Genomic DNA, 24,837 nt, shown 5'->3' on the forward strand with positions numbered 1-24,837 from the left:
ACATAAAAGTAGTATTTTTATCTACATATATTTGTATTAAATGTAAAACACTTATTAAACTGTGCAAAATGTATACAAGAAAAATCCAATGAGAATTTTTCCAACGATCTAAAGAGTTTATTAGACGATAACTGTAACATAAACAATATTGTAAATTTCCTTAAAAATACTCAATTTTTAATCTATTGTAAAGTAATTAAGTAATAATTGTACATGTCGCTAATGACCATCAGTAGTTGATGCGACTCCCGTTATTGGTAATAAAAAAAGTTATTGAATTATTCGAAACTTTCTTTTTAAAAATATTACCTATTTTCTTTAATTGTTTCACATCGAATGATAATTATTTTGTAAATGTTTAAAATGTAAATTCTTTAATTCCTAAAATGTTATTAGAAATACAGAATTATATAACAAAAATAAATATTTACCGCTATTATTGCCTAATTCATAGAACTTATTTACAGATTTGGTTATACCTATCCAATACTAGATATTATTTTACAAATACATAAAAATCAAAATGAATATGAATGAATCGCAAATACCAAGATTATTGACATACTATTTTTGACTTTAGCCAGTACAGTATGATGCAAAATGTTTTTGCATCATACTGTACAAATGTGATAATCCGTCTGGTTTTACCAATAACCTCGGTCACAACAACACGAGAGAAGCTGGTCTTCATAAATACAAAGTTAAAAAAATCATTCTGATTAGTAGGTATAACCAAGGTCGACGAGGAGATTGAAGTTAGTGCTAGTTAAAATGGTTCAGCAATATATTATTGCGGGTTTTGCGTTGTTTTTTGTGTTTGTTTGTTGTGTGCATGCAGGTAGGCAATTGTATATACAAATTGAATACATTATTATAGGGAAATAGATACAAGAAGTCCTTAATTGACGAGTTTTGTTTTTAATGCAAAGTAACACTAAATGGCAGTTTTAAATATTGAAGTATAAGATAAACAAAGAATTACCATTAGAAAAGATAATATTATGATACCACTCTTTTCTAATTATCAACAGTTAAGCAAAATAAAAATATATGGCTTCTTTTGTCAATAACTTCTAAAAACCGTTATTACCGTGTTCCTTTCTTATTTAACGGTCAAATCATTTCAGACTTTTTTTCCATAAGCATTAGTACGATGTTGATTCTTACAATTAAAATTTGGTCATAAATAGGTACCAATGAGCAATTTTAATTTAACTTAAATTAGTACTCTTTCTTAAAATTTAGAGCTTACTCTATAGAGTCTCTTATCTAAACTAAAAAGATAGTACACTATTTTAACAAGTGTAAGATAGTGCAAAATCAGAGGCGGCTTTACCTATTGTGCAGGGTGTGCGGTGCACACGGGCGCCGGGATGTCGGGGGGCGCCAAGCGCCAAAGAGCGGGTCCTTTACTTTGTTTCAACATAAAATATAATTTTTTTTTATTATGAGGCGTAAGCTGAATCAGTAACTGACGCGAAAATACATTTTAAAGTAAACTTTTACTATTACCTATTAGATACCTCAATTACTAAGTTTGACGAACGCTTCGAACTTTTAAAGCAAAATAATGACACTTTTTCGTTCCTTCAAAAATTAAAACACTGGAAGGATTTAGAGTTAGATACAAAAAGAGCATATTGTTCTAATTTAGAAAATAAATTGTGTCATGTTGGCTCTTCAGACGTAGATAGGTTTGAACTCTTTAATGAAATAGAATTATTACCATTATTTATCGATGATTCTACTACACCTTTGGATATTTTAAATTCTTCTTTAAGTGCCATCTCCGCGACGGAGGTCGGCAAGCGTCATAGCTATTCGGATTTTAGAGACGGCTGCTCTGAAAAGTCCATTTGATGTACATCCGTACCATTCTCTCATATTGCGCCGCCACGATATTCTGAGTTTCCCTATGCTTATTTTTCCTTGAATCTTTTCTTTCATAATCAATTGGAGCAAGTTGTATCCCTCTCCACGTGTAATATGTCCGAGATATTCCAATTTTCTTGTTTTGATGGTATTTAAGATTTCCATTTCTTTATTCATCTTTCTCAGAACCTCTTTATTTGAAACGTGTTCTGTCCACGATATTTTCAGAATTCTTCTATACACCCACAGCTCGACTGATTCTAGTTTTTCATTGATGCAGCATTCAAGTTCTAGCTTCATTTTGAATTACTTGTATACAAATAAATTACATTCAGTGTTCCCAAATTGGTTTACTGCTCTTAGAATTTACCTCAAATTACCAGTGACAGTAGCGCACAGTGAAAAATTAAAAATTATCCAAGGTCAACATTGTCGCAAAGTCGATTGACAAATTTCTCACTAGTAAGTATTAAATATGAAATAAAAATTGAAGTAAGTGATATTATTTCAAGATTTTGCTAATGCAAAAGCACGAAAAGTATCTTTTTTATAATTATATATTGTAGTAAGTGCCTCTGTGCGTCTGTTAATAATTCTTTAATAAATTATTATTTTTTTAAATAATCACAAAGTTGTTCTTTTTTATTCATCTAAAAAATTCCTTCCTAAAAGTACTATTTACTCGTGTACTCACACCTGTCAAATTTCCTCAACCAACTTTCCTTTATACCTCATAGATAGAAAAGTTCATTTTTAATTAAATATTTTGAACAGATTTGGGTAGGTTCTTCTGACGCCGTGAGTACCTATTCATTCCTCACATAATTTAATATTGCACTATTTCCATCTGGATTTTTGTTTACATTATAAGCGTACATAATACCCTCTAATACTCTCTGTACTATTAGTACAGGTACTAGGTATTATAGGTACTTATTCGACTATTCCATTTTGACTGCGCGTCGACCAAAGGGCGCCAGTGCATCGACTGCACACGGGCGCTACATTGGCTAGAGCCGCCACTGTGCAAAGATAGTGCAACTAGTGCACAAGCGCACAAGTACCTACTATGCTCTGCATTTCACTATTGCTCAAACTAATTCTAAAGGCTTTGTCCTCTTCAATCTTCTAGTTTGCCCAGTAAGATCGAGAAGCTGGATTGACTCAATATTTTCGTGTAGGTATATTAAGTCGTTGCTCGTGACTTCCCAGTTGCCCATGGAGGTCACTGTTTGCTGAGTACCAAGGAGCTTCTACAATGTTTCTCAGTTCTTTTTCTGCAATCTTTATATTATTGTTATATTGCTTGGTCTAGTACACCCCTACAGTGGGCATCGATGAGTCCATACGGATCTAAAGTAATAGCTTATTATGGATTGACAAAGTGGAGTTTCTTCCAACCAACTAGCAATACAATTTTTAAAACTGATATTTAGTTTTTCTCTTTTTTTCTTGACGTAAGCCTTTTAGCATAATTTTACATCTAATGTTGTACCTAAATACTTAGCAATATCTGCATATGGTACTTGGATATCGTTAATTATCTCTGGTACATATTTTAATTTTTGTTGACAAATTTAACATGGACATATTTAGCTTCATTAAGCCTGATTCTCGATTTTTGTGTGCATTTATATATTATTTAGTTAATAGCTATTTGGACTTTGATGGTCGCTTCTTCACTAGTCGTAGCCACTGCTTCGATAGCTGTATCATCAGCAAAGATGACAGCTGTGTATGTCTTCCAACACAGGTATATCCCAGGTGTATAGTAGTAGGACCCGACCCAATACATTGCCTTATGGAACACATCATCCCCAATGAAAAAATATGTCAACGAATTAGAGTCCTATCTTAAATTTACGAATCTAAAGTGGAACTAGACTTAATAGACTTAAAATGTTGGAATAGTTGCAATGTTGATAGAAAACACGGTTCTTAGACATTACTACGGTTGCCCAGATCGACTAACCAATGAACATTAAGAGTGCGATTACGTCACGAGAGTCCTGTCATTTGAATCGTAATTTAGGGCGCATTTTAGAAAAATTTAGGGCAGGAAAGCCCCTTAGAATAAACAAGCAGTTTCTTTTGAATGAAATATTTGAAATTAAATATCACACTTCTCTTTTATTTTCAGCCCAGTAACTTATTAAAATAAACATTATAGAAGTTTTCAGGGACTTTCTGGTCTCAGTAATAATGTAGTCCTTCTTTATGAGTTTAAATTTCTTAAAAATATTTATTAGTTTTCTTAGGATTCGAAAAAAATAAATAAAATTAAAACACATTGAGAATTTTGACTTACGTCAAAATTTTGCATTTTGGTACTTCCTCTTAATCGATATTTTTATGTCTTTGATGTATGGAAAATAGTCAAGATAGTTAAGAAATAAAGATGTTTAGTGGATTATAATACCTAATTATGGAAAACTGTTGATATTTATCCATGCAATATTTACGGAAATTTAGGACTTCAACCTCCATTCTACACTAAAAATTTGTCGATGATTTTCCATTAACACTGGATTAACTATTGAATACATACTATCCTTAGAGATCAGCTAGGATTACGTGAATTAGAATTACTTGTATAATTTATTGTAAGAATTTAAATAATAGGTACCTAATAAATTTGGTCACAATACCTGGCATTCTACAATGTCATCAACATTATTATTAGGTTAATACTTACCTAATGAACTTTTAACGTTTTAACCTACCTTATAAATACAGGGTGGGGCATTAGTGGGACAAAGTCCAATTACTCGTTTGTCGTAAGATATACGAAAAAAAGTTATTTAGGTAAAAGTTGGGGAACACATAGTACCATAATATAAAAATATTTTAAAATATACAGGGGCGTCCGTGTTGACAGGGTGATACAAAATTAGGTTTTTTTAGTGGAACACCCGGTATATTTTTACAATTTTGGATTCTCCTCAATGTTTCATTTCTTAAAATATATGGTTTTGTAATACTATACGAGGTAGTTTAAAAGTTAATTACGTTTTTTTGTTAATTTCGTAGCAAAATCTACACCCTGTAGAATTGTAGTGATTTGGCATCAAATTTTCTATTTATATTCAAACAATTTTTAATATAGTCTACTACTGTTAATACAGGGTGGGTGGAAACTCGGAATGAGTATTCTCTGAGTTTCCTTAAATGGAACACCTTCTATTTTAATATTGTAATGAAATGATACTTTATGGTACTTTTTTATTTATAAGCATTCCCTATACCTAAGTGCTTTAATTTGTAAGTTATTCATGATTCTTTAATCCAAACATTAATTGCAAGAAAAATTACGTGAAATTTTATTAGGTGGCCGTGAAAATATCCAATCAAAAATAATGTTTCGAAAAAAATACATAATAATCTAGCCTGATCCGTAATTTGTTAATATTGGATGATATATCCAAATACATTCGTAGTTAAGTTTGTTGGTGGTTCCAATTGATATGTTACCATTAATAATATTAATTTTTCTAATATGGAACTGATTAAAATGGCTTTGGGCTAGGAGAGTATAACAAAAATGAGCTACTTGCAATAAAAATTTATCATCAGCAATTCCCTGATAGACGACAACCAAAAAGAGAAACTTTTGAAAGTATACTATAACGGTTTCAACAGACTAGATACTTAGATTGTAAGAACGGTTGTACTAATATGCAGATCCTCAGTGACACTAAAGATTACATTTAATTTTTGTTTTTTCACTTACAATAGTTTTTGTTCGATCAGATTTATCATAATCTAAGTGTCCAGTCCATTGAAACCGTTCTAGTGTATTTTTAAACGTTTCTCTTCTTAGTTGTCGTCTATCAGGGAATTTCTGATGAAAAATTCTTATTGCTAGTAGCACATTTTTGTTATTCACCACTAGCACAAACATCTTATTAATCAGTTCCTCATTAGAAAAATTCATATTAGTAATGGTAACAAAGCAACTGGAACTATAAAAATAGTATAATGTTAAATTTTTAAGGCAATTTAGTGTCATAGCCGACTAGGTAGAATATTGTATGTTTTTATTAATAATAACTACGAATTTATTTGGATATTTTATCCAATATTAATAAAGTAAGGATCAGGCTAGATTATAAAATTAGGCCACCTAATAAAATTTCACGTAATTTTTCGTGCAATTAATGTTTGGCTTAAAGAATCACGAATAACTTACAAATTAAAGCACTTAGGTATAGGGAATGCTTAAGAAATAAAAAAGTACCATAAAATATCATTTCATTACAATACTAAAATACGGAGTATTCCATTTAAGAGAACTAAGAAAATACTCATTCCGAGTTTCGACCAACCCTGTATACTAACATTTAACATTTCGCTGTATTGTTAATGTTTAACAATAGTAGATTATATTAAAAATCGTTAGAACATAAAATAAAAATTTTATGTCAAATTACTACAATTCTACAGGGTGTAAATATTGCTACGAAATTAAAAAAAAAACGTAATATTCTGTTAAACTACCTCATATAATATTACAATACCATATATTTTAAGAATGGAAACATTGAGGAGAATCCAAAAATGTAAAAATATACAGGACGTTTCATTTAAAAAAACATATCTTTGTGTCACCCTGTCAATACGCACGCCCCTGTGTATTTGAAAATATTTTTAGATTATGGTCCTATCAGTGCCCCAACTTTTACCTAAATAACTTTTTTTCGTATCTCTTACGACAAACGAGTAATTGGACTTTGTCATACTAATGCCTCACCCTGTATATATTCTTTTTTAAACTCCTACAATAGGTACGATCTACAACTGTCACGAATAATTCAAAATAAGTTTTTACGGGAAACAACACCAAAATTACAAATACAAAAATATAATACAAAGTAAACTAGGAATAGGTACCGGGTTGTGAATTGGAAAACGGGCCATAGGAAACTCAATGTAAAATTCTAAACTGTTGAATTCCAGCGTCCCTAATTATTTTACATCAAAAGACATTAAAAACTATTTGTAGAGGATTGAAATCTGTATTGAAAACAACTGTTAAAATTGGTTTACGAATTAAACAATTTCCAAAATTTTGTAAAAATATAGTACATTTCAGTTTTTCATCCCAAAATTAGGCCGCACACAGTGCAATAATCACATGCAAATGTCACAATGAAGTTATTATTTTCACATTTTTGAACTGTCAATATTTATATTTTATCATTTATTGTTTAAAAACAATACAATTGAAAAGATACCCTCAGTTCCGGAGAAAGTAATAATAATAAAGATTTTTTATTTAGTCAATGGTGTGAACACTGTCAGTTAAATAGTGACGTGTGGCCTAACTTTTATACACATACCTACTGTGGCAAATGTATTATATTTTTCAAAATTTTGGAATGCATTTAAATCGTACAACAATTTTAACTTTTGATTTTAATACAGATTTCAATTCTCTACAAGTATTCTCTCATGACTTTTGATATAAAATAATTAGGGAAGCAGGAATTCAACAATTTAGAATTTTACATTAAGTTTTCTATGGCCCGTTTTACGATTCACCACCCGGTATAAGATAAAATGTGTATTATTTGTCTTATTATTTAATAATAACACAAATAATACACATATATACACAATAACACACATTCAATGATCGAAAATCATTTAAAAATATGGGATAGTGTACTCTTGTGACGTAAAGTCAAAAATACAAGTCTCTCCACCACCGTCGGTCAAGGCAACCGTAACAAAGTCTAATAACCGAGGGTAGAAAACTCATTGAAAAAATGCATCATCAACTAAAAGCTGAGACAGAATAGATATTCTTCGGAACATATAAAGGCCATCTTCAAACAAGATGATCCAAAACTAGATACAAACTGCTCAAGACCGGAAAACAAAAAGAGTTATAGAAGACCTACATCCAGAAGAGGTGATGTTAAATCCATAATAAATATTTTGATTACATTTCTGATTGAATTGCTTTTTATGGATTTATATGTACTTCCTAAGATTTTATGTCTGTATCATGGAAAAACTGTCTACTAACCATTTAATTTTAGCTGCAAACTGTTAACTACTAGTGTTTTATACACAATATTAGTCGGAGAGATAGAAGCGGATTTTGTGCGTGATAAGTAATATGAAAAAACTATACGGGGATATGTTGAACTAGTTGTGTAGATGACTTTCCCCAACGGCCGGAAACCAGAGTGGAGGACGAGGGTAGTTATAAGGGGTCAAAGTGGCAGTTTTTATTATTTTTTTTGTGACGCTCATGATCGAGAGACTGGACCAAAATTTGGGAATAGGTAGGTCATGACGTAACTAAATAAAATCTCTAGGGGCGGAATGCTGCGTAGCCGACAAAGGGGTGGGGGTATGGGTGAATATAAAAAATATAAAGGGTTTTTTGCGCCGTTCGTCGTTCGTGATTGAGATAGTGCACCAAAATTTGAGAATAAGTAGACCATGACATAACTAAGTAAAATCCCCAGAGCCGGAATCCAGAGTTGGAGATGAGGGTAGTTTTAAGGGGTCACAGTCGCAGTTTTGTGATGCAGCACAACATCTGTCCCCCACGCAGCGTTCCGCCCCTGGAGATTTTACTTAGTAATGTGATGATCTACTTATCCCCAAATTTTGTTGCACTATCTCCATCATGAACGTCACAAAAAAAATAATAAAAACCGCGATTTTGACCCCTTAAAACTACCCTCTTCCCCCGCTCTGGTTTCCGCCCGTTAGGGAAAGTCATGTACACAACTAATTCAACATATACCTGTATAGTTTTTCCATATTACTTATCACGCACAAAATCCGCTCCCAGCTCTTAGACTATAATTACTTTTCTACCTTTTGTTCACTACAAAATACTTTTCTAGTTTTAACACATACGTTTTATTCTTGCATAACTAAACTTCTTATTTTAGATTACAGAATTGACTGTATATCCCCAAATAAAGAAAACACAAAATGTGAGTCAATATATAAGTGCAAAACATTTACAGATGCTCTTAAAGGCACTGTAACGCAATCTCAAAAAGATTTCATGAAAGAATCCTTATGTGGATATTATGATAATATACCTATAGTGTGTTGCGGAACTAAGTCTGACTATACTTCAAAACGAACTAGAAGGAGCACAGAGTCCAAAACAAATTCCGTAATTGCGGAAACTCAATGTGGAGTACTGGTATGTATGAATTTTCCGTCATTATGCTACTCATAATATATCGGTGCCTTCTGCTTAGCTATCGATACTACTATTAATTATTATTTAACTGGATCACCGAAACTTGTACCACAATGAAAGTAAAGATGGTTAAGATTTGTTTACAGCACAGCCAGGGCCGTAAGTACGATGTTGGGGGCCCGGGGCACACGTCCCAGATCACGTTTTCACGTTCATCGAAATAATGTTTTTCGTCTTCTGCGTTATTTTTGGAGCGAACCCTACTGGTATTCCTCTCAAATCGGTAAAGGTACTTTAAAACATCGCAAAATCTGTATTTCAATGTATTAACTGCATCAGTCTTCCAGCCCAGCGTGTTGGATTGAGAGGTTTTAGAGTTATTCGAGGAAAATCTGTCTGATTGGTATGAGGACTTCAGTGCCTCCAAAGGAACGATAGTGTTCGTTGGGAGTTGGCAAAATATAGAGATATGAAGGTTTATTCAGAGAAAATGCAGAAACAGGTAAACCAGATTGTTGAGGAGATATAGAGAAAACTGTTTTGATCCCCCTCTCGACACCCTGCAGGTGGGGTGTGGGGTGCTCTAAAATCTTAAATGGGAACCCCCGTTTTTATTAAAGTTTTGGATTCCTGATGAAAGAATAAGTAACATTTGTTGGAAACATTCTTTAGAATTATTGATAGATGGCGCTAATAAATCGCATTCTTCCGATTATAGCGTCATCTATAAACAATTCTAAAAAATGTTTCGAATAAACGTTAATTATTTTTTGATGAGGTATTCAAATCTGCAATAAAAAATTGGGATACCTATTTAAGATTTTAAAATTACTCCCCACCCCACCTCCAGGGTGTGTGGAAGGGGGGGGGTCGTGTTTGGTGTCATTTGATAGGTCTTTGAAAAATATTAAATACGTGTTATTTGGTTTTTCATTTGGAATTGAATTTCTCGAGATATTAGACCGTCTCTATAATTTACCTACATAAATATTATGTTATCACGATATATCGTTTTTACCAATTATAGCGCCATCTATCCACAATTCGAAAAAATGTTACTAATAATAGTTATTTATTTTTACGTAATGGTAGGGGAGCAAAGTATGCTAAATGTGTAGTCACTCGAGCGTTATGGGGAGCTATTGGGTTGTGAAGAGTAGGTCCTAAAACCAAAAAAAGTTAAGTAAAATTTTCCATTTTAGTGGGCGCTTGCCATTTTTTAATTTAATTTTCCATTTCCAATAATCATTTTTTCCGATTATAACGCCATCTATCCATAGTTCGAAAAAATGTTTCGAATAAAAGTTACTTATTTTTACGTAAGTAATCCAAATCTGCAATAAAAAATGGGGGCTTCTATTTAAGATTTTAAAGTAACCCCCCACCCCACCTCCTTGGGGAGTCGTGTTTGGTGCCATTCGATAGATTTTTTAAAAGTATCGAATAAGTGTATTTTACAGTTTTTCGATCTGATGTTCATTTCGCGAAATATCGCGGGATTCGTATTTAAAATATTAAATTTACCCCCCACCCCTCTCCGTGGGAAGTCGTGTTTGGTATCATTTGATAGATTCTTAAAATATATTGAGAACATATGTTTTGGTTTTTCGATCTATCATTTATTTCGCGACATATTCGCTTATTTCTTGTGAAATTTTGGGACTCACCCATTTCCTTAAAATCGTCAGATTTTTGAAATATACACTCTTTTGCATGTACTTAACTTACCTTATCTTAATCTGACAATTTCGAGTATTTTTAAGGATAGATTTTTTTTTCGGGCCCCCCTTAACGAACTCCCCTGTGTTAAGAGCCAATATATGGTAGAGGTTCATCTGCAGGGTACCAGGTTTCTCTCATATGCTAATCTGACGCGCTCGAGTAACTGCAAAAATCCCCGCTTGGGTTCCCCTACCATAAGGAATCCAAATCTGCAATAAAAAATGGGAGTTTCCATTTAAGATTGAAAAGTTATCCCCCACCCGTCCTCGATCATGTATTTTTCGGTGTTTCGATCCGATATTCACTTCGTGGCATATTCGACCGTTTCGGTACTTTTGGGACACCCTTTATAATAATTATCGATTGTTTCACTTTAGGATAATATTATTTTAGTTACTATATTTTATAAGTTTTTTGTTAAAATTATAAAGAAACTTGTGTACTTTTAGGTGAATGATCATCTTACAAGTGGAAAACCCCAAGATTATCCATGGGCTGTAAAACTTATCTATAACCAAACTTTACACCGTTGTGAGGGGACATTAATTCATAAAAGATACATCTTAACATCCGCTCAGTGTGTCAACAAATTTATTGCCAACTACCACGGAAAGTTGTAAGTATCTATAGACGAGGCAATGAAGCATTAAACCTAGGAATTTTGTGCAGTAAGGTAAATCATCATGCAACATTTTGCATTCGATTCGTAAGAGCGTCAGGCAATTTTGTAAAATAAATTGATCTCCGGCAAAAATTTGTGTGCATGAGAAAAAGCATCTTTAAAGTGCATCTCAAAGAGATGGAAAATAAAAAATTTAGGAAATTTTTAACTAACTCAGGAATATTCACGGAAATGAGTTCAATTTTTATACTTATGGGTTTTGGAGGTCACTGAACACGAATTTCATGACGGCGATGGTTTCCGAGGTAGCTGGTGCCCAGGGTAGAACAACTCGTCGCCTGGGACGACCGAATATTTGGCGGGGCGATCGAATAATTCGCGAAATGAAGATTGGATCGAAAAATTTAAAAATACGTGTTTAATATTTTTCAAAGATCTATCGAATGACACTAAACACGACCACCTCACTCCACCCCCTGGAGTTGGGGTGGAGGTAACTTTAAAATATTAAATAGAAAACCCATATTTCGTGATACCGTAAGTAAATTATAGAAACGGTCTAATATCTCGAGAAATACACTTCCAAATAAAAAACCAAAAAATTATTCTTTTATATTTTTTAAGAACCTATCGAATAACTTAAATCACGACCCTCCACTCCACCCCCTGGAAGTGGGTTGGAGTGTAACTTTAAATCTTAAATTGAAGCCCCCATTTTTATTGCAGATTTGGATTCCTTACGTAAAAATAAGTAACTTTTATTCGAGACATTTTTTCGAATTATGGATAGATGGCGCTATAATCGGAAAAACACTGTTTATTAGCGCCATCTATTAACAATTCTAAAAAATGTTTCGAATAAATATTACTCATTTTTTCATGAGGAATCCAAATCTACAATAGCAAGCAAGCAAGCAATTTGATTCAACCCGACCTGTGGGAGATGTCCACCCTATCGAAAAAGTACATTCGGGTGTAACAATTCATTAGGGCGAGGTGTTTTGACCCAAGTAAAAACAGGGATCACCCCACCTCGCTCCAATGCCCCAGGCCATCCCTTTCCCGCCCATAGCACGCTGATGCGCGATGCGGGCACACTATCGTAGCCAAATGCTCTTCACAATGGAATCCTGGGTAATAAGATTCCAATGTGGTGCCCTAATCGAATTACAAAACTAGGCCAGCGTGAAGCGCTCTATGCCTTTATCTTATAGTTACTATTTCCGCGGTACTAAAATTGCTTGCTTGGGCCCCAAGTCACTGTACCAAGCCCCATGAGCTCGGTCCAACGGCTTGGTGCTCAAAAATTGTATGATTTTTGTGTTTTTTATGTTTTTTGTGTGGCTTACGCCTTTTTTGTTCTTTTTGTGTTTTTTTTTGTTGGCTTGCGCCTTTTCATCTATTTTCTTACTGGTTGATTTACCTGGTCGTGGTGTTGGACCTACGTTTGGGTTGCGTGTTTTTTCGGCACTAGGTGTTTCGAGCTACGAACTGACTACTACTTTCACTTTTACTTTTTCTTTTACTTTGTCACTCTTTGTTTGCTTTATTTGATTTACTTTCATCCACTATTTGCTGCTTAGGACGTTTGTACTTCCATCGGTGGAACGCGTCATATCCTAGCATCTCTCGCAGTATGTGACTTGGGTCAGCTCCGCGAATTTGACCCTTGCTTTATCTGTTATCAATCCAGTGACTCTCACCTGTTGAAGTTCTCTGAACAGGAATCTTTCTGCGACGTATCTTGGGACTCTGGCTGCTTCTCTTAAGCTGCTGTTGTGGACCGCTTGTATCTTCTTTTTGTGGGCGTTGCATACTTGTCCCCATGCGAGAGATGCGTATGTTGATACCGGTAATATTATGCTATTTATTAGTCTTAACCTCGTTTTTAGTCATAATTTACTTTTTCTTCCTGTGAGTCCTCTTAATGTTGCTCTCGCCATGTTGGCCTTCTAGACTGTGGCTTCTACGTATTTTTGGAAGGTTAATCCTTTGTCCATGATGACTCTCAGGTATTTAGCTTCATTTTTCTACTGGATAGGGTTGTTCAGCACCGTCAGCTGTTCTTCTGGCTGCAAATCTGCAATAAAACATGGGGATTCCCATTTAATATTTTAAAGTTAACCCCCACCCCACCTCTAGGGGGTGGAGTGGAGAGTCGTGTTTGATGCTATTCGATAGGTTTTTGAAAAATATTTAATATGTAGTTTTGGTCTTTTATTTGGAAGTGTATTTCTCGAGATATTAGACCGTTTCTATAATTTACCTACGGTATCACGATAAATCGTTTTTTTCCGATTATAGCGCCATCTATCAACAATTCGAAAAAATTTCTCGAATAAAAGGTGCTTATTTTTACGTAAGCAATCCAAATCTGAAATAACAAATGGGGGTTTCCGTTTAAGATTTTAAAGTTACCCCCACCCCACCTTCGGGAGGTGGAGTGGGGTCGTCTTTAGTGTCTTTCGATGGATTTTTAAAAAATATTAGACGCAAATTTTTCAGTTTTTAGATCCAATCTTCATTTAGCGAATTGTTCCACCCTGGGCACCAGGTACCTCGGAGACCATCGCCGTCATGAAATGACCTCCAAAACTTCATTCAGGCGTTCAAAATTTTTAATTTTCCATCTCTTCGAGATGCACTTACAAAATACATTTTCTCATGCACAAAATTTTTTGCCGGAGATCACTTTAGTTCACAAAATTGCTTGATACTCTCTCGAATTAAATGCAAGAAGTTGCATGACGATTCATCTATTAGTCTAAGAGCTAGTGCCGAAAAATCATGGTCATAAGTAATATGGAGTTTGGCGTGTGAAATGTGTCTATTGTATATTGATAATTATGACCCATTTCAGGCTGACACCTCAGTGGATACAGGAAGTAGCAATAAGGGATGAAAGGGGAAAGTTAGTATGGTCTTTAAAGGTTTTCACCTCCTATTTTGTTAAACCTCCATCAATTTGCATGAAAATTGGTGACTAGTTAGAACATACCTCAGGAAATAAAAATGATTTGGTGCCAACTTGCACTTTTACCCTGGGGGTGGATACCACCTCTTCTCGGGGGTGAAAACGATTTTATTAAAAATAACCCCACAAATCGATAGAGGGACAAATTATAATTAAAATTTGCTATATCATGTTATTAAATTAAATCAATACTTTTTGAGTTATTAAAGATCAAAGATTTGTCTGTTAAAGAGCACATGCGTGAAGTTACGGATGATAAAAAGAACATAATATTAATTAATTGTATGTTACTAAAATATTATTTTTATATTATTTCGATATTTTAAATTTAACAAAAGTGTATTCGAATATGTCAAATGTACCCATTAAGGGACGTTTGACATATTTGACATATATTATGACAGTTTCTGGACATATTCAGTTTATGATGAAAAAAAAAATCAATTAAATTTCGAAATAATATAAAAATAATATTTTACTAACATACAATTGATTACCATGTTCTTTTTATCATCCGTAACTTCACGCATATGCTCTTAAATAGACAAATCTTTGATCGTTAATAACTCAAAAAGTATTGATTTATTTTAATAACACGATTATAACAAATTTCACTTAAAATTTGTCCCTCTATCGATTTGTGGGGTTATTTTTAATAAAATAGTTTTCACCCGCGGGAAGGGGTGGTATTCACCACCAGGATAAAAGTGCAAGTGGCACCAAATCAGTTTTGTTTCTTGAGGTATGCACTAACTTTCCCCTTTCATCCCTTATTGCTACTTCCTGTATCCACTGAGGTGTCAGCCTGAAAGAGGTCATAATTGTCAATATACAATGAACACATTTCGCAGGAAAACTCAATATTACTTATAACGATGATTTTTCGGCTCTAGCTCTCCCTCTATATGTGTTATTTTACTGTCAAGAAACTATTCAAAATAATTGTATTTACATAAAAAAACTACATTAATTAATAGTAGTGTTAATCTGCTTTAAAATAACTTTATTCAAGCACCAAGAATATTACAATACTTAAAAACCTTTACAGCTTTAGCACAATGACAACTTTAAACTTCAAACACAGTTGATCTATTAGCTGTCAACTTTATATGTTAATATTTGGGTTCGATATATTTTCTGACGTTCTAAACGTCACTAGACATGAAAGTAAACAGTGCAAAAAGTGAACGGTCCAGGACTGTATTTAATCAATGTTCCCGTATGTCTAATAGCGTGGCGGTTACTGTATGTTTCATGCAGTATTTGGTTTGGATTTTTACTCCGGTAATAATCTTCCACCACACCAACGAATGAATTCCACAAGGAAATAAATTTCCTGATTCAGCTGTATAGCATAGATCACAAGAATTTATTAAAAATCTTTTATAAAAGGTATATTTATTAAAATGACCCCTTCGGGATGCATCAAAGAATGTTTTCGGAATGAGAATTCCATCATCAGTGCTGCTTACCTAGAATAATTTTGACTATGGTTGAAACAACATGTTGTTTTTATATAGAGGAAATAGGAGGAAATTAATAGAAAGAAAATACCACGCTTAGTAAGTCAATAATATATCGAGGATACATGATTTATATTTTGTTACTATTTATATATCTATTTAGGTATTTTTTAACTCTCGTAAGTCGGTGCCTAGGTTCTTACGTAAACAACGATGCGGAGTGTATCTTCACCCCAATCGTATATATTATTATGTTATAGTCAAAGCCCGAATTTCAGGAACTCCTATGTTTGACTAGGCAATCCTCAGATCTGACTGATAGTCTCAGTCAAATCTCGAAATAAATTACAGTTTCGGCCTTTGACTAGTCGAACCTAGGAGAGACTACGTTGGTCAAGCAAAGGTCGAAATTTAATTTTATGAAATCGGGGTTTGACTAGTCAAACTCCGATAAGCTATTAAAATGTAATTTGTTAGATTGGGTTTAATGGAACGTCATTTTTAATTGTAATGTTTATTATTTTAATGTCCGACTGATCTATTATTTGACAAATAATGACAAAATAACGCCCTAGGGCCTATTAAATTTAAATAACGAGTTAAATTCGGTCAAGTTGACAAATAAAACTCTGGTAACTCTGGAAAAGTAAAACTATGGTTACCACAATTACGTTACGAATATTTCCGGTAAATGTACTTAACTGAAAACAAATTAGTTCAAAATTCATTCAAATTTTTTGCATATAAAGAATAATCTAGTCGGATATTAAACGTTGAAGGCACCACGGGTATTATAATAATAACGCTTTTGGTCATTGAACTCAAGCGTTATTATCCTTCTAATACACTTGGTACCTTAATAACTATAATGCCGACTGGTATATTATTTGACAAATAATGACATTTCGAAGGCTGTTAAGTACGATATAACCCCCTTGGGCATTAAATTTAAATAACCACTTAGATACTGTTAAGTTGACAAATATAAACCTAAGTAAAACTATGGCTACCACAATTACGTTACTACTGTTACTGGTAAATGTACATATTTAAAAACAAATTAATTCAAAATTCATTCAAATTTTTCGCATAATATAAAGAATAATTTAGTCGGACATTAAACGTTGAAGGCACCACGGGTATTATAATAATAAAAAGAATGTGTGTACTTTGTACGCACGTAAAAAGTTATACTTCTATTATATGATTTCAACGAAATCCATATACTTTAAACAGTTTCTCTACTCCTTTCCAAAAATTTTTATAAAACAATACCAAAAATTAAAAAAATAAAAGAATAAAACACACACAAACACATTGAACAATGCCAGAAATGATTTCTGAACAATAATTGTTGCCAAAAATTTTAATTAAATACGTATTTTCTGAAAAAAATTATATAATAATATACTTACAATCATAAAATCTATAAAAAAAATAAAAAAATAATATACCTTGCATTGGGCTTAAACCTACTTCCCGCGTATCCCGCCGTACGAGAGTTGAAGCGATTTCAAACTGCACCACCTTTGCGTATACGTCATGTGGGAATATACACAAACTGAACAACTTTTTGACATTTGGTTTATATGAATTTTTATTAGTTTGATTTTTGTCGAATTAAAATACAACAATATATAGAGTAAGAAAACGATACATTAGATGAAAATTTGTAGAAAGTTTGTTGGTAAACAGATTATGTAAATTAAAGCATTGCCTACTAGGGTTATAGCATAGCAAGTACTAGGTAATTACATTATTTTTTTTACATTTTCCAAATAGGTATGAAGATAATTTTTTATTGGAATACAACTGAAACATTTAGAATTACGTACCTGTGGCTTTTTAAAACTATTTAAAAAGTCACTATAATTATAAATTTGATTTTATTTCTGTCCTCACAACAATAAAAACTAATATATTATACATTTTTGTTTACCGATAACCTCCATATTGAACAATTATTGACAGATCATTTCAACACCCAATCAGAGCCCGTATAAAGACTAATACCAAACTGTCGGTGTGCGCATGCGCGCAGATCAATATAAATTCACCCTCAATCTCAATCGCGCCTAAAGAAGTATAACTTCAATAACGCTTTCGGTCAACGTATATCCCTCGGGCCGAAGACCCTCGGTAAATACACCATTGACCTCAAGCGTTATTATCCTTATAATACCCTTGGTACCTTAATAACTATTATATTGTCGTAAATAAAATTAAAAAAATAGTGTTTATTCTCGCATGTTGAGGCATTGTGACATTTAGAGTTGCTAGACCTCTTAGACTTACATGGTTTTGAAGAGTATTTCTTATTTCAGTGGTATTTTATAAATCCTTGTTGTCCAAATTTAGAATCTTTTGTACTAATTTCTCTTGGAGAGAGCTTAATGTCTGGAACATCTTCGAAATTAGGAAAATTCTCTTTGCATTCTTTAATTTGATTTCTTGAAATAAGTGTGTTTATTGTTCCGTATATCATACCAACTCTACATAAACCGTCAATTATTGTTTTATCTTGTATGATACCCAAAATATTTCGAGCATCTGCTTGGCACACGTTCGAGCATGCGTTGTGCACAAACAAAAATATTAAAGTTGTTCTGAAGCTATTTTCTTGTGGCATTTTTACAATTTTAACTATTTAGAATGGGAAATAAGCCACAATATTATTAAAAAATGATTTTTATTAACGTTTCGACGCCCAAATCGGGTGCCGTTGTCAAAATACTATTTTGACAACGGTATTATATTATATTATACCATATCTGGTATTTTGACAACGGCACCCGATTTGGGCGTCGAAACGTTAATAAAAATCATTTTTTAATAATATTGTGGCTTATTTCCCATTCTAAATAGTTAAAAAATATTAAAATAAATAAAGGAAATGCGATTGAAGGTCTTTATGCTCAGGCTAATGCTTTGAAACAATTAAGTGAAAAAAAATTTCCTATAATTTCATAAAACTGTAATTTATTTCAGGCTTTGACTAAGACCGTCAGTCAGACCTGAGGATTGCCTAGTCAAACCTAGGAGTGACTGAAATTCGGGCTTTGACCATAACATATCATCATCATCAGTGGCGTTACAGCTCTTTATGAGCCAAAGCCTTCTTCAGAACAATCCACCATTCGCCCTTGTCTCTGGCGGTGTCGCGAAAAAAGGTCGCCAACAATTGGTCGAGCGAAAAAATGTCGCGCACATTTGAGCGCGTATCAAAAGGTCGCCGGCGAAAAAACAGCGCCGACGAAATAAGGTCGCGTGCAATTGATCGCGCGAAAAAAGATCGCGTCATGTTTTACATTATTAAAACCATTCAATTGGTTTTCAAAAAGGTTCTAAAGAAATTCTATTTGCATACTTTAACTTTATGCATTATGAGCCGATTAGTCTTGGAATTCCATCTAATTACTTTTTAATGTATTTTGGATGTATAAGAAGATGGGAAAAATAACGTATATCTAAATACTTTTTAATGTATTTTGGATGTGTAGGAAGATGGGAAATATAGGAGAATGGGAAATTATTTCATATGGTATTTTCAGGTTATTCAAGTGAATATACTTGAAAATTGAACAATTTTTAACATGAAGAAAGTATTTTTTTTGTTCTACGTGAATAATTTTAATATATGGATCTAATAAATTCAGAAAGGTACTTTCCTTCACACTTTTTACAGGCTTAGGACTGTCAGCAAAAAACTGGCGTGTTTAAAAGTGTTTGCTCTTCCTAATCGGATATCGTTAAAAATGTACAGTAATAATAGTTCTATTTACAGTATATATTACATACAAACGAATACCAGGTACCAGTTTACCTATTTTTGGTATTTTCAGAGACCGGTAATTAGCATAATTGGTTCTTAGTAGAAAGTCGTTATGCAGATTAGTGAAGAATAAGTAGTTTAGATAAGGGCACCTTATTGTGTAGGTATTTATTAGGAATTCCATGAAGTCATTACGATAAGACATTATTGGAAATGCTAAAATAAATATTGTACAAAAGTTCTTTGTCTAATTGTGCGTTATTCACTAATGTGGTAATTATTATTCCATATTCGTGAAACGTACTTTTATTACTTTTTAATGTATTTTGGATGTATAAGAAGATGGGAAAAATATCGTATATCTCATTATTCATTAGCTTGTCGATTTGTCAAGATGGTCTTAACTTACGTAAAGAGTCAAAAAGGTGCCAATATGTTGGTGTATAATGGATATATCCATAGAAAGGAAAAAACGATTGATCAAAAGACAATTTGGAAGTGCGCTCAGTACAATAAGCATAAATGTACCGGGAGGCTTGGGAAAAAAGGCTTGTAACAGAATGAAAGAACTGGCTCATCAAGTTGAACTAACAACACAAGGAATCATAGCTACCGTTTCACAAGAAGTGTCTATGGGTGCAACTGGGCAGCTACCTTCTATTTCATCCCTAAAGCGAACTATTCAGAACACACGCCAAAGAGTGGAAGCTATTCCGGCAAATCCAAGAAGCTTAACAGAGCTTATTATTCCGGAAGAATACACCAGAAACAATAACGGCGAACCGTTTCTTTTATTTGACAGTGGTCCAAACGAACAGAGAATTTTAATATTTTCCACTGAAAGAAATTTAACTTTGATGGCGAGCTGTGAACACTGGTATGCCGATGGAACATTCACATGTACTCCTCTATTGTTTGGTCAGCTGTATACAATACATGGCGTACAGTATAGCAACGTTATTCCAACTGTTTTTGCTCTACTTCCTAATAAAACTCAGGCAACATACACTCGACTCTTCCATGAATTAAAAACGTTACGACCAGGTTTACGTCCTACAACAATAATGGTGGATTATGAAAAAGCAGCAATTAATGCTTTACAACAAGAGTTTCCTGAAGTCAGAATCCGTGGATGTTTCTTTCATTTCACACAATGTTTGTGGAGAAACATGCAAGGTACAGGACTGCAACAAGTTTATACAGAAGACGCGAATTTTGCTCTACATCTGCGACAATTGGCAGCCCTAGCCTTCGTACCTGAAGTAGATGTTGTTGCAACATTCGGAGAGCTACTGGACAGCGAGTTTTACACTCAAAATGAAAATTTACTAACACCTTTAATAAACTACTTTGAGGATGTATGGATAGGCAGATTGGATCGACGACAACAAAGAAGACCGCCAATGTTTCCAAGGAATCTTTGGAATTGCTTCGAATTTATAGAGGAAGATCTACCGCGTACTAATAATGCTGTCGAAGGTTGGCACAACAGCTTCTCCTCGATATTAAATGCAGCACACCCAAATCTATGGAAGTTTATTACGGGGCTAAAGAAAGAAGAGAGTTTAAATCGATTAAAAGTGGAGCAATACATAGCTGGAAACCAACAACCTCAAAAAAAAATTTATAAAGATACAGCGCGGCGAATAAAAACGATTTGTTTGCAATACGGGAACCGGCCAAATCTAGAATATTTAAGAGGAATTGCCCAAAATTTTCAACTGCAAGTATAAAAAACTAAAAAACAATTAAAAAAAATTTAAAAAAAAACAAAAAAAAATAAATATTAAAAAAACACAAAAAAATAAAAATAAAAAAAAAAAAAAATTAGAAAAAAATAAAAAAATTAAAATTAAAAAAACTTTTAAACACGCCAGTTACTAACTGCCAGTCCTAAGCCTGGATAAAGTGTGAAGGAAAGTTAAAGTATGCAAATCTGTTATTAATATAAATGTATTCTTTAACTATGATATCTTCAATAAGTACTCACCAGTGACAATGTATTAATGAAATTGTGCCTGTTATATAATTTTTAACCACAATATCATTATTTTATTTGGGAAATTTTATTTTAATAAAGATGGTAGCCCTTAACCTACCCTATCTATATGTAGTATATACCCTGTAAAATATATTAAGCTTATATTAAAACTTACTCTTAAATAACCAAGGGTAAATTTTGCGACACTGCCAAGTCGTGAAATAATACCTCTAGGTACTTTCCCTACAACATTTACAGTTAAAATTACCTTAATTCGACCATTAAATTGGTCGAACATTTTACATGATCAATTTCAAATAGGATTATTTACTTCCAATTATTTTCCTATTATTTAAAGTGGAAAATAAAACTAAAGTCATTTAGAAGTCAATATTGGGTTGACGAAATATTTTTTACCAATAGGTTAAAATGACTAATAAGAAAATATTTAACTGTTTGGGTCATTATTTAACAGCAATCCTTTAGTTCTATTGCATCATCTAAATCTGACCTAAGCCTGGATTAAGTGTGAAGGAAAGCTAAAGTATGCAAATGAAATAGCTATTTGTATAACAAGGGAGGAAAGTGCTTCTTTTCCTCCCGAGAATGAAGTTTACTGCCCGACGCGTAGCGGAGGGCAGTAATCATTCAAGGGAGGAAAAGGCACTTTACTCCCATGTTATACATATGGTTTTTCCACCTTCCTCAAATAACAAGTAATTTTTTCATTTTTACTTAATTTATTTATGTAACTAACCAACAAAATTTATTAGAACTAAAACTAATTAGTAGGTACAATATAACTGTCAACTGTCAAATAAAAGTCAAATTATTAATGTAAACATTGTTAAATCAGAATAACAATTTACTGTTTTTTACCATTCTGCAAAATATAGAGTGTTTTTAAATAAACGTTAAAATGTATAGGTACTTACGTAATAGAAAATAGATATTGTACAGGGCGTCAATAAGTTATATTTCATGAATGAAATACCGTGACGTCACTTTTACTTTTCCTCCCTAGGGAGGAAAAATATTTTCCTCCCTAGGGAGGAAAAGTACAACTTTGCTCCCTACAATCAGGTCCGGAAAAGTATACTTTCGGTAGAGGTAGGTGGAAAACATATTTTCTGACGCGATCTTTTTTCGCGCGATCAATTGCACGCGACCTTATTTCGTCGGCGCTGTTTTTTCGCCGGCGACCTTTTGATACGCGCTCAAATGTGCGCGACATTTTTTCGCTCGACCAATTGTTGGCGACCTTTTTTCGTAGATCCGTCTCTGGCAACTCTTCTCCATGCTCTAATTCCAAGAGATTTGAAATCAGTTTCTATGTTGTCTTGGTACCTAACTCTCGGTCTTCTTCTTGCTCGTTGTCCTATCGGCCCTCTTCGGTTGAAAACTTTTCTGACTATGGCATCTTCCTCTCGCCTGATTACATGACCTATCCATCTAAGGCGTGCTACCTTAATGAATTGTACAACGTCAGGTTCTCCAAAATTTCTATACAACTCAAAGTTGTAACGCCTGCGCCACAAACCTTGTTCTTTTATGCCACCAAATATTCGTCTTAGAATTTTTCGCTCAAGCTCTTGGTCATTCTAAGTGACCAAGTTTCTGAGCCATATGTTAGCACTGGTCTTATTAGTGTTTTGTAGACAGTCAATTTAATTTTTTTAGGTATTTTTGAGGCCGTCTGTCTTCTTAAGCCATAGTAGCACTTATTGGCGAGCACTACTCTTCTTTTAATTTCTTTACTGACATTGTTATCTTTAGTTAGCAGCGAGTCTAAGTATATGAAGGTGTCGACACCATCCAGTTCTAGGTTGTCAATTATTATTCTTGTATGTGTCGGGTTACTTGACCTAGTGCAACACATATATTTGGTCTTTTGAACATTTATATTTAGCCCCATTCTCTGTGCAGATGCTCTTAACGACCGAAATGCTTCAGTCAGAGATTTTTTAGATCTACCCATGATGTCTATGTCATCTGAGTATCCGACAATGTGTACTGATTTGTTAAATATATTACCATTCGTATTAATTTGGGACACTCGAATTATTTTTTTAATGCCAGGTTAAATAAGAGACACGATATTCCATCACCCTGTCTTGGTCCATTTTTGCAATGGAAGGGTCTTGAGAAATCGTTCTGGATCTTTACCAGGATCTCTGCTCCTGTGAGCGTAAGTTAAGTTAATTGGACAAGATGAAGCGGTATTTTAAATTCTACCATAGCAAGTAGAATTTTACCTCTATTAACTGAGTCTTATGCGGCTTTGAAGTCCACGAATATGTGGTGGGTGTCGACGCCGAACTCTAGGGTTTTTTCAAAGATCTGCCTCACTGTAAATATCTGGTCCGTTGTTGATTTATTAGGACGGAAACCGCACTGATATCCTCCTACTATTTCTTCAGCGTAGGGGAGAAGTCTTTTGTACAGTACGTTGGACAACACTTTATATGCCATACTGAGGAGAGTGATGCCTCTATAATTAATTGATTGGTTGACTTACCTGTTAAGGAAGGACAATCATAATTGTCCTATCTTACATTTCGAACATTTGTACTAATGGTAGTGGTATTTTCTGGCCGCTGATCACAGTTTAAAGAAGAAGAATAAGAAAAAAGAAGATATTAGGCTTCTTGACACGTGACGTGCGCACATCACTGTTTTTTTTTTATTTTGATCGCACAAAAACGGGTGGGTTCGAAAGAATCAAAGGGAGGGAGCGTACAAATGTTCGAAATGTAAGATAGGACAATTATGATTGTCCTTCCTTAACAGGTAAGTCAACCAATCAATTAATTGTCCTTCACATAACATTTCGAACATTTGTACTAATGGTAGGCTGTTGAAAGATTAAGCAATATTGTGCGATAATTAAACAACACTACATTGCAATCCAAAAATCGATACTTTACATTTTTTTTTTTAGGAACTTTACAAAAAAAAAGAGAGAATGTATTAGAACAATTAAGAGTAATGTTTGTAAATAATAAGAACATTAATGTTCTTATGCAATAATAATAACATAAACATATAATTACAAACGTATAACAAACAATAAACAAACGCAGAAGCATACATGGACTAAACAGACAATATAGTTTTTGCAAAGAGTCCGTAATCTTTTGCTAGAGGTTTATTATAAAAAATATTAAATACTTGAGAATTTTCTGTCAATCCCGCCGTCTCTCTAATAGTTTCTATATTTAATCCAGCTCTAGCTCCTGCTGACGTAGGTGCTT

The 24,837-nt window shown here is 33.5% G+C and overlaps 1 protein-coding gene across 1 annotated transcript in view; it reads left to right on the top strand.

Moving 5' to 3' along the window:
- Positions 1-592: 592 nt before the first annotated feature.
- The window catches only part of LOC114327664 (phenoloxidase-activating factor 1), a 70,771-nt gene continuing 46,526 nt past the window's right edge, over positions 593-24,837 (top strand). Inside the window, exons 1-3 of the mRNA XM_028276338.2 lie at positions 593-838; positions 8,787-9,049; positions 11,221-11,387. Of these exons, the coding sequence (XP_028132139.2) occupies positions 772-838; positions 8,787-9,049; positions 11,221-11,387 (497 nt within the window). The 5' untranslated portion in view covers positions 593-771. The remainder of the gene's footprint in view (positions 839-8,786; positions 9,050-11,220; positions 11,388-24,837) is intronic.

This window comes from Diabrotica virgifera, chromosome 7 (assembly GCF_917563875.1).
Source record: "Diabrotica virgifera virgifera chromosome 7, PGI_DIABVI_V3a".
Taxonomy (NCBI): Eukaryota; Metazoa; Arthropoda; class Insecta; order Coleoptera; family Chrysomelidae; genus Diabrotica; species Diabrotica virgifera.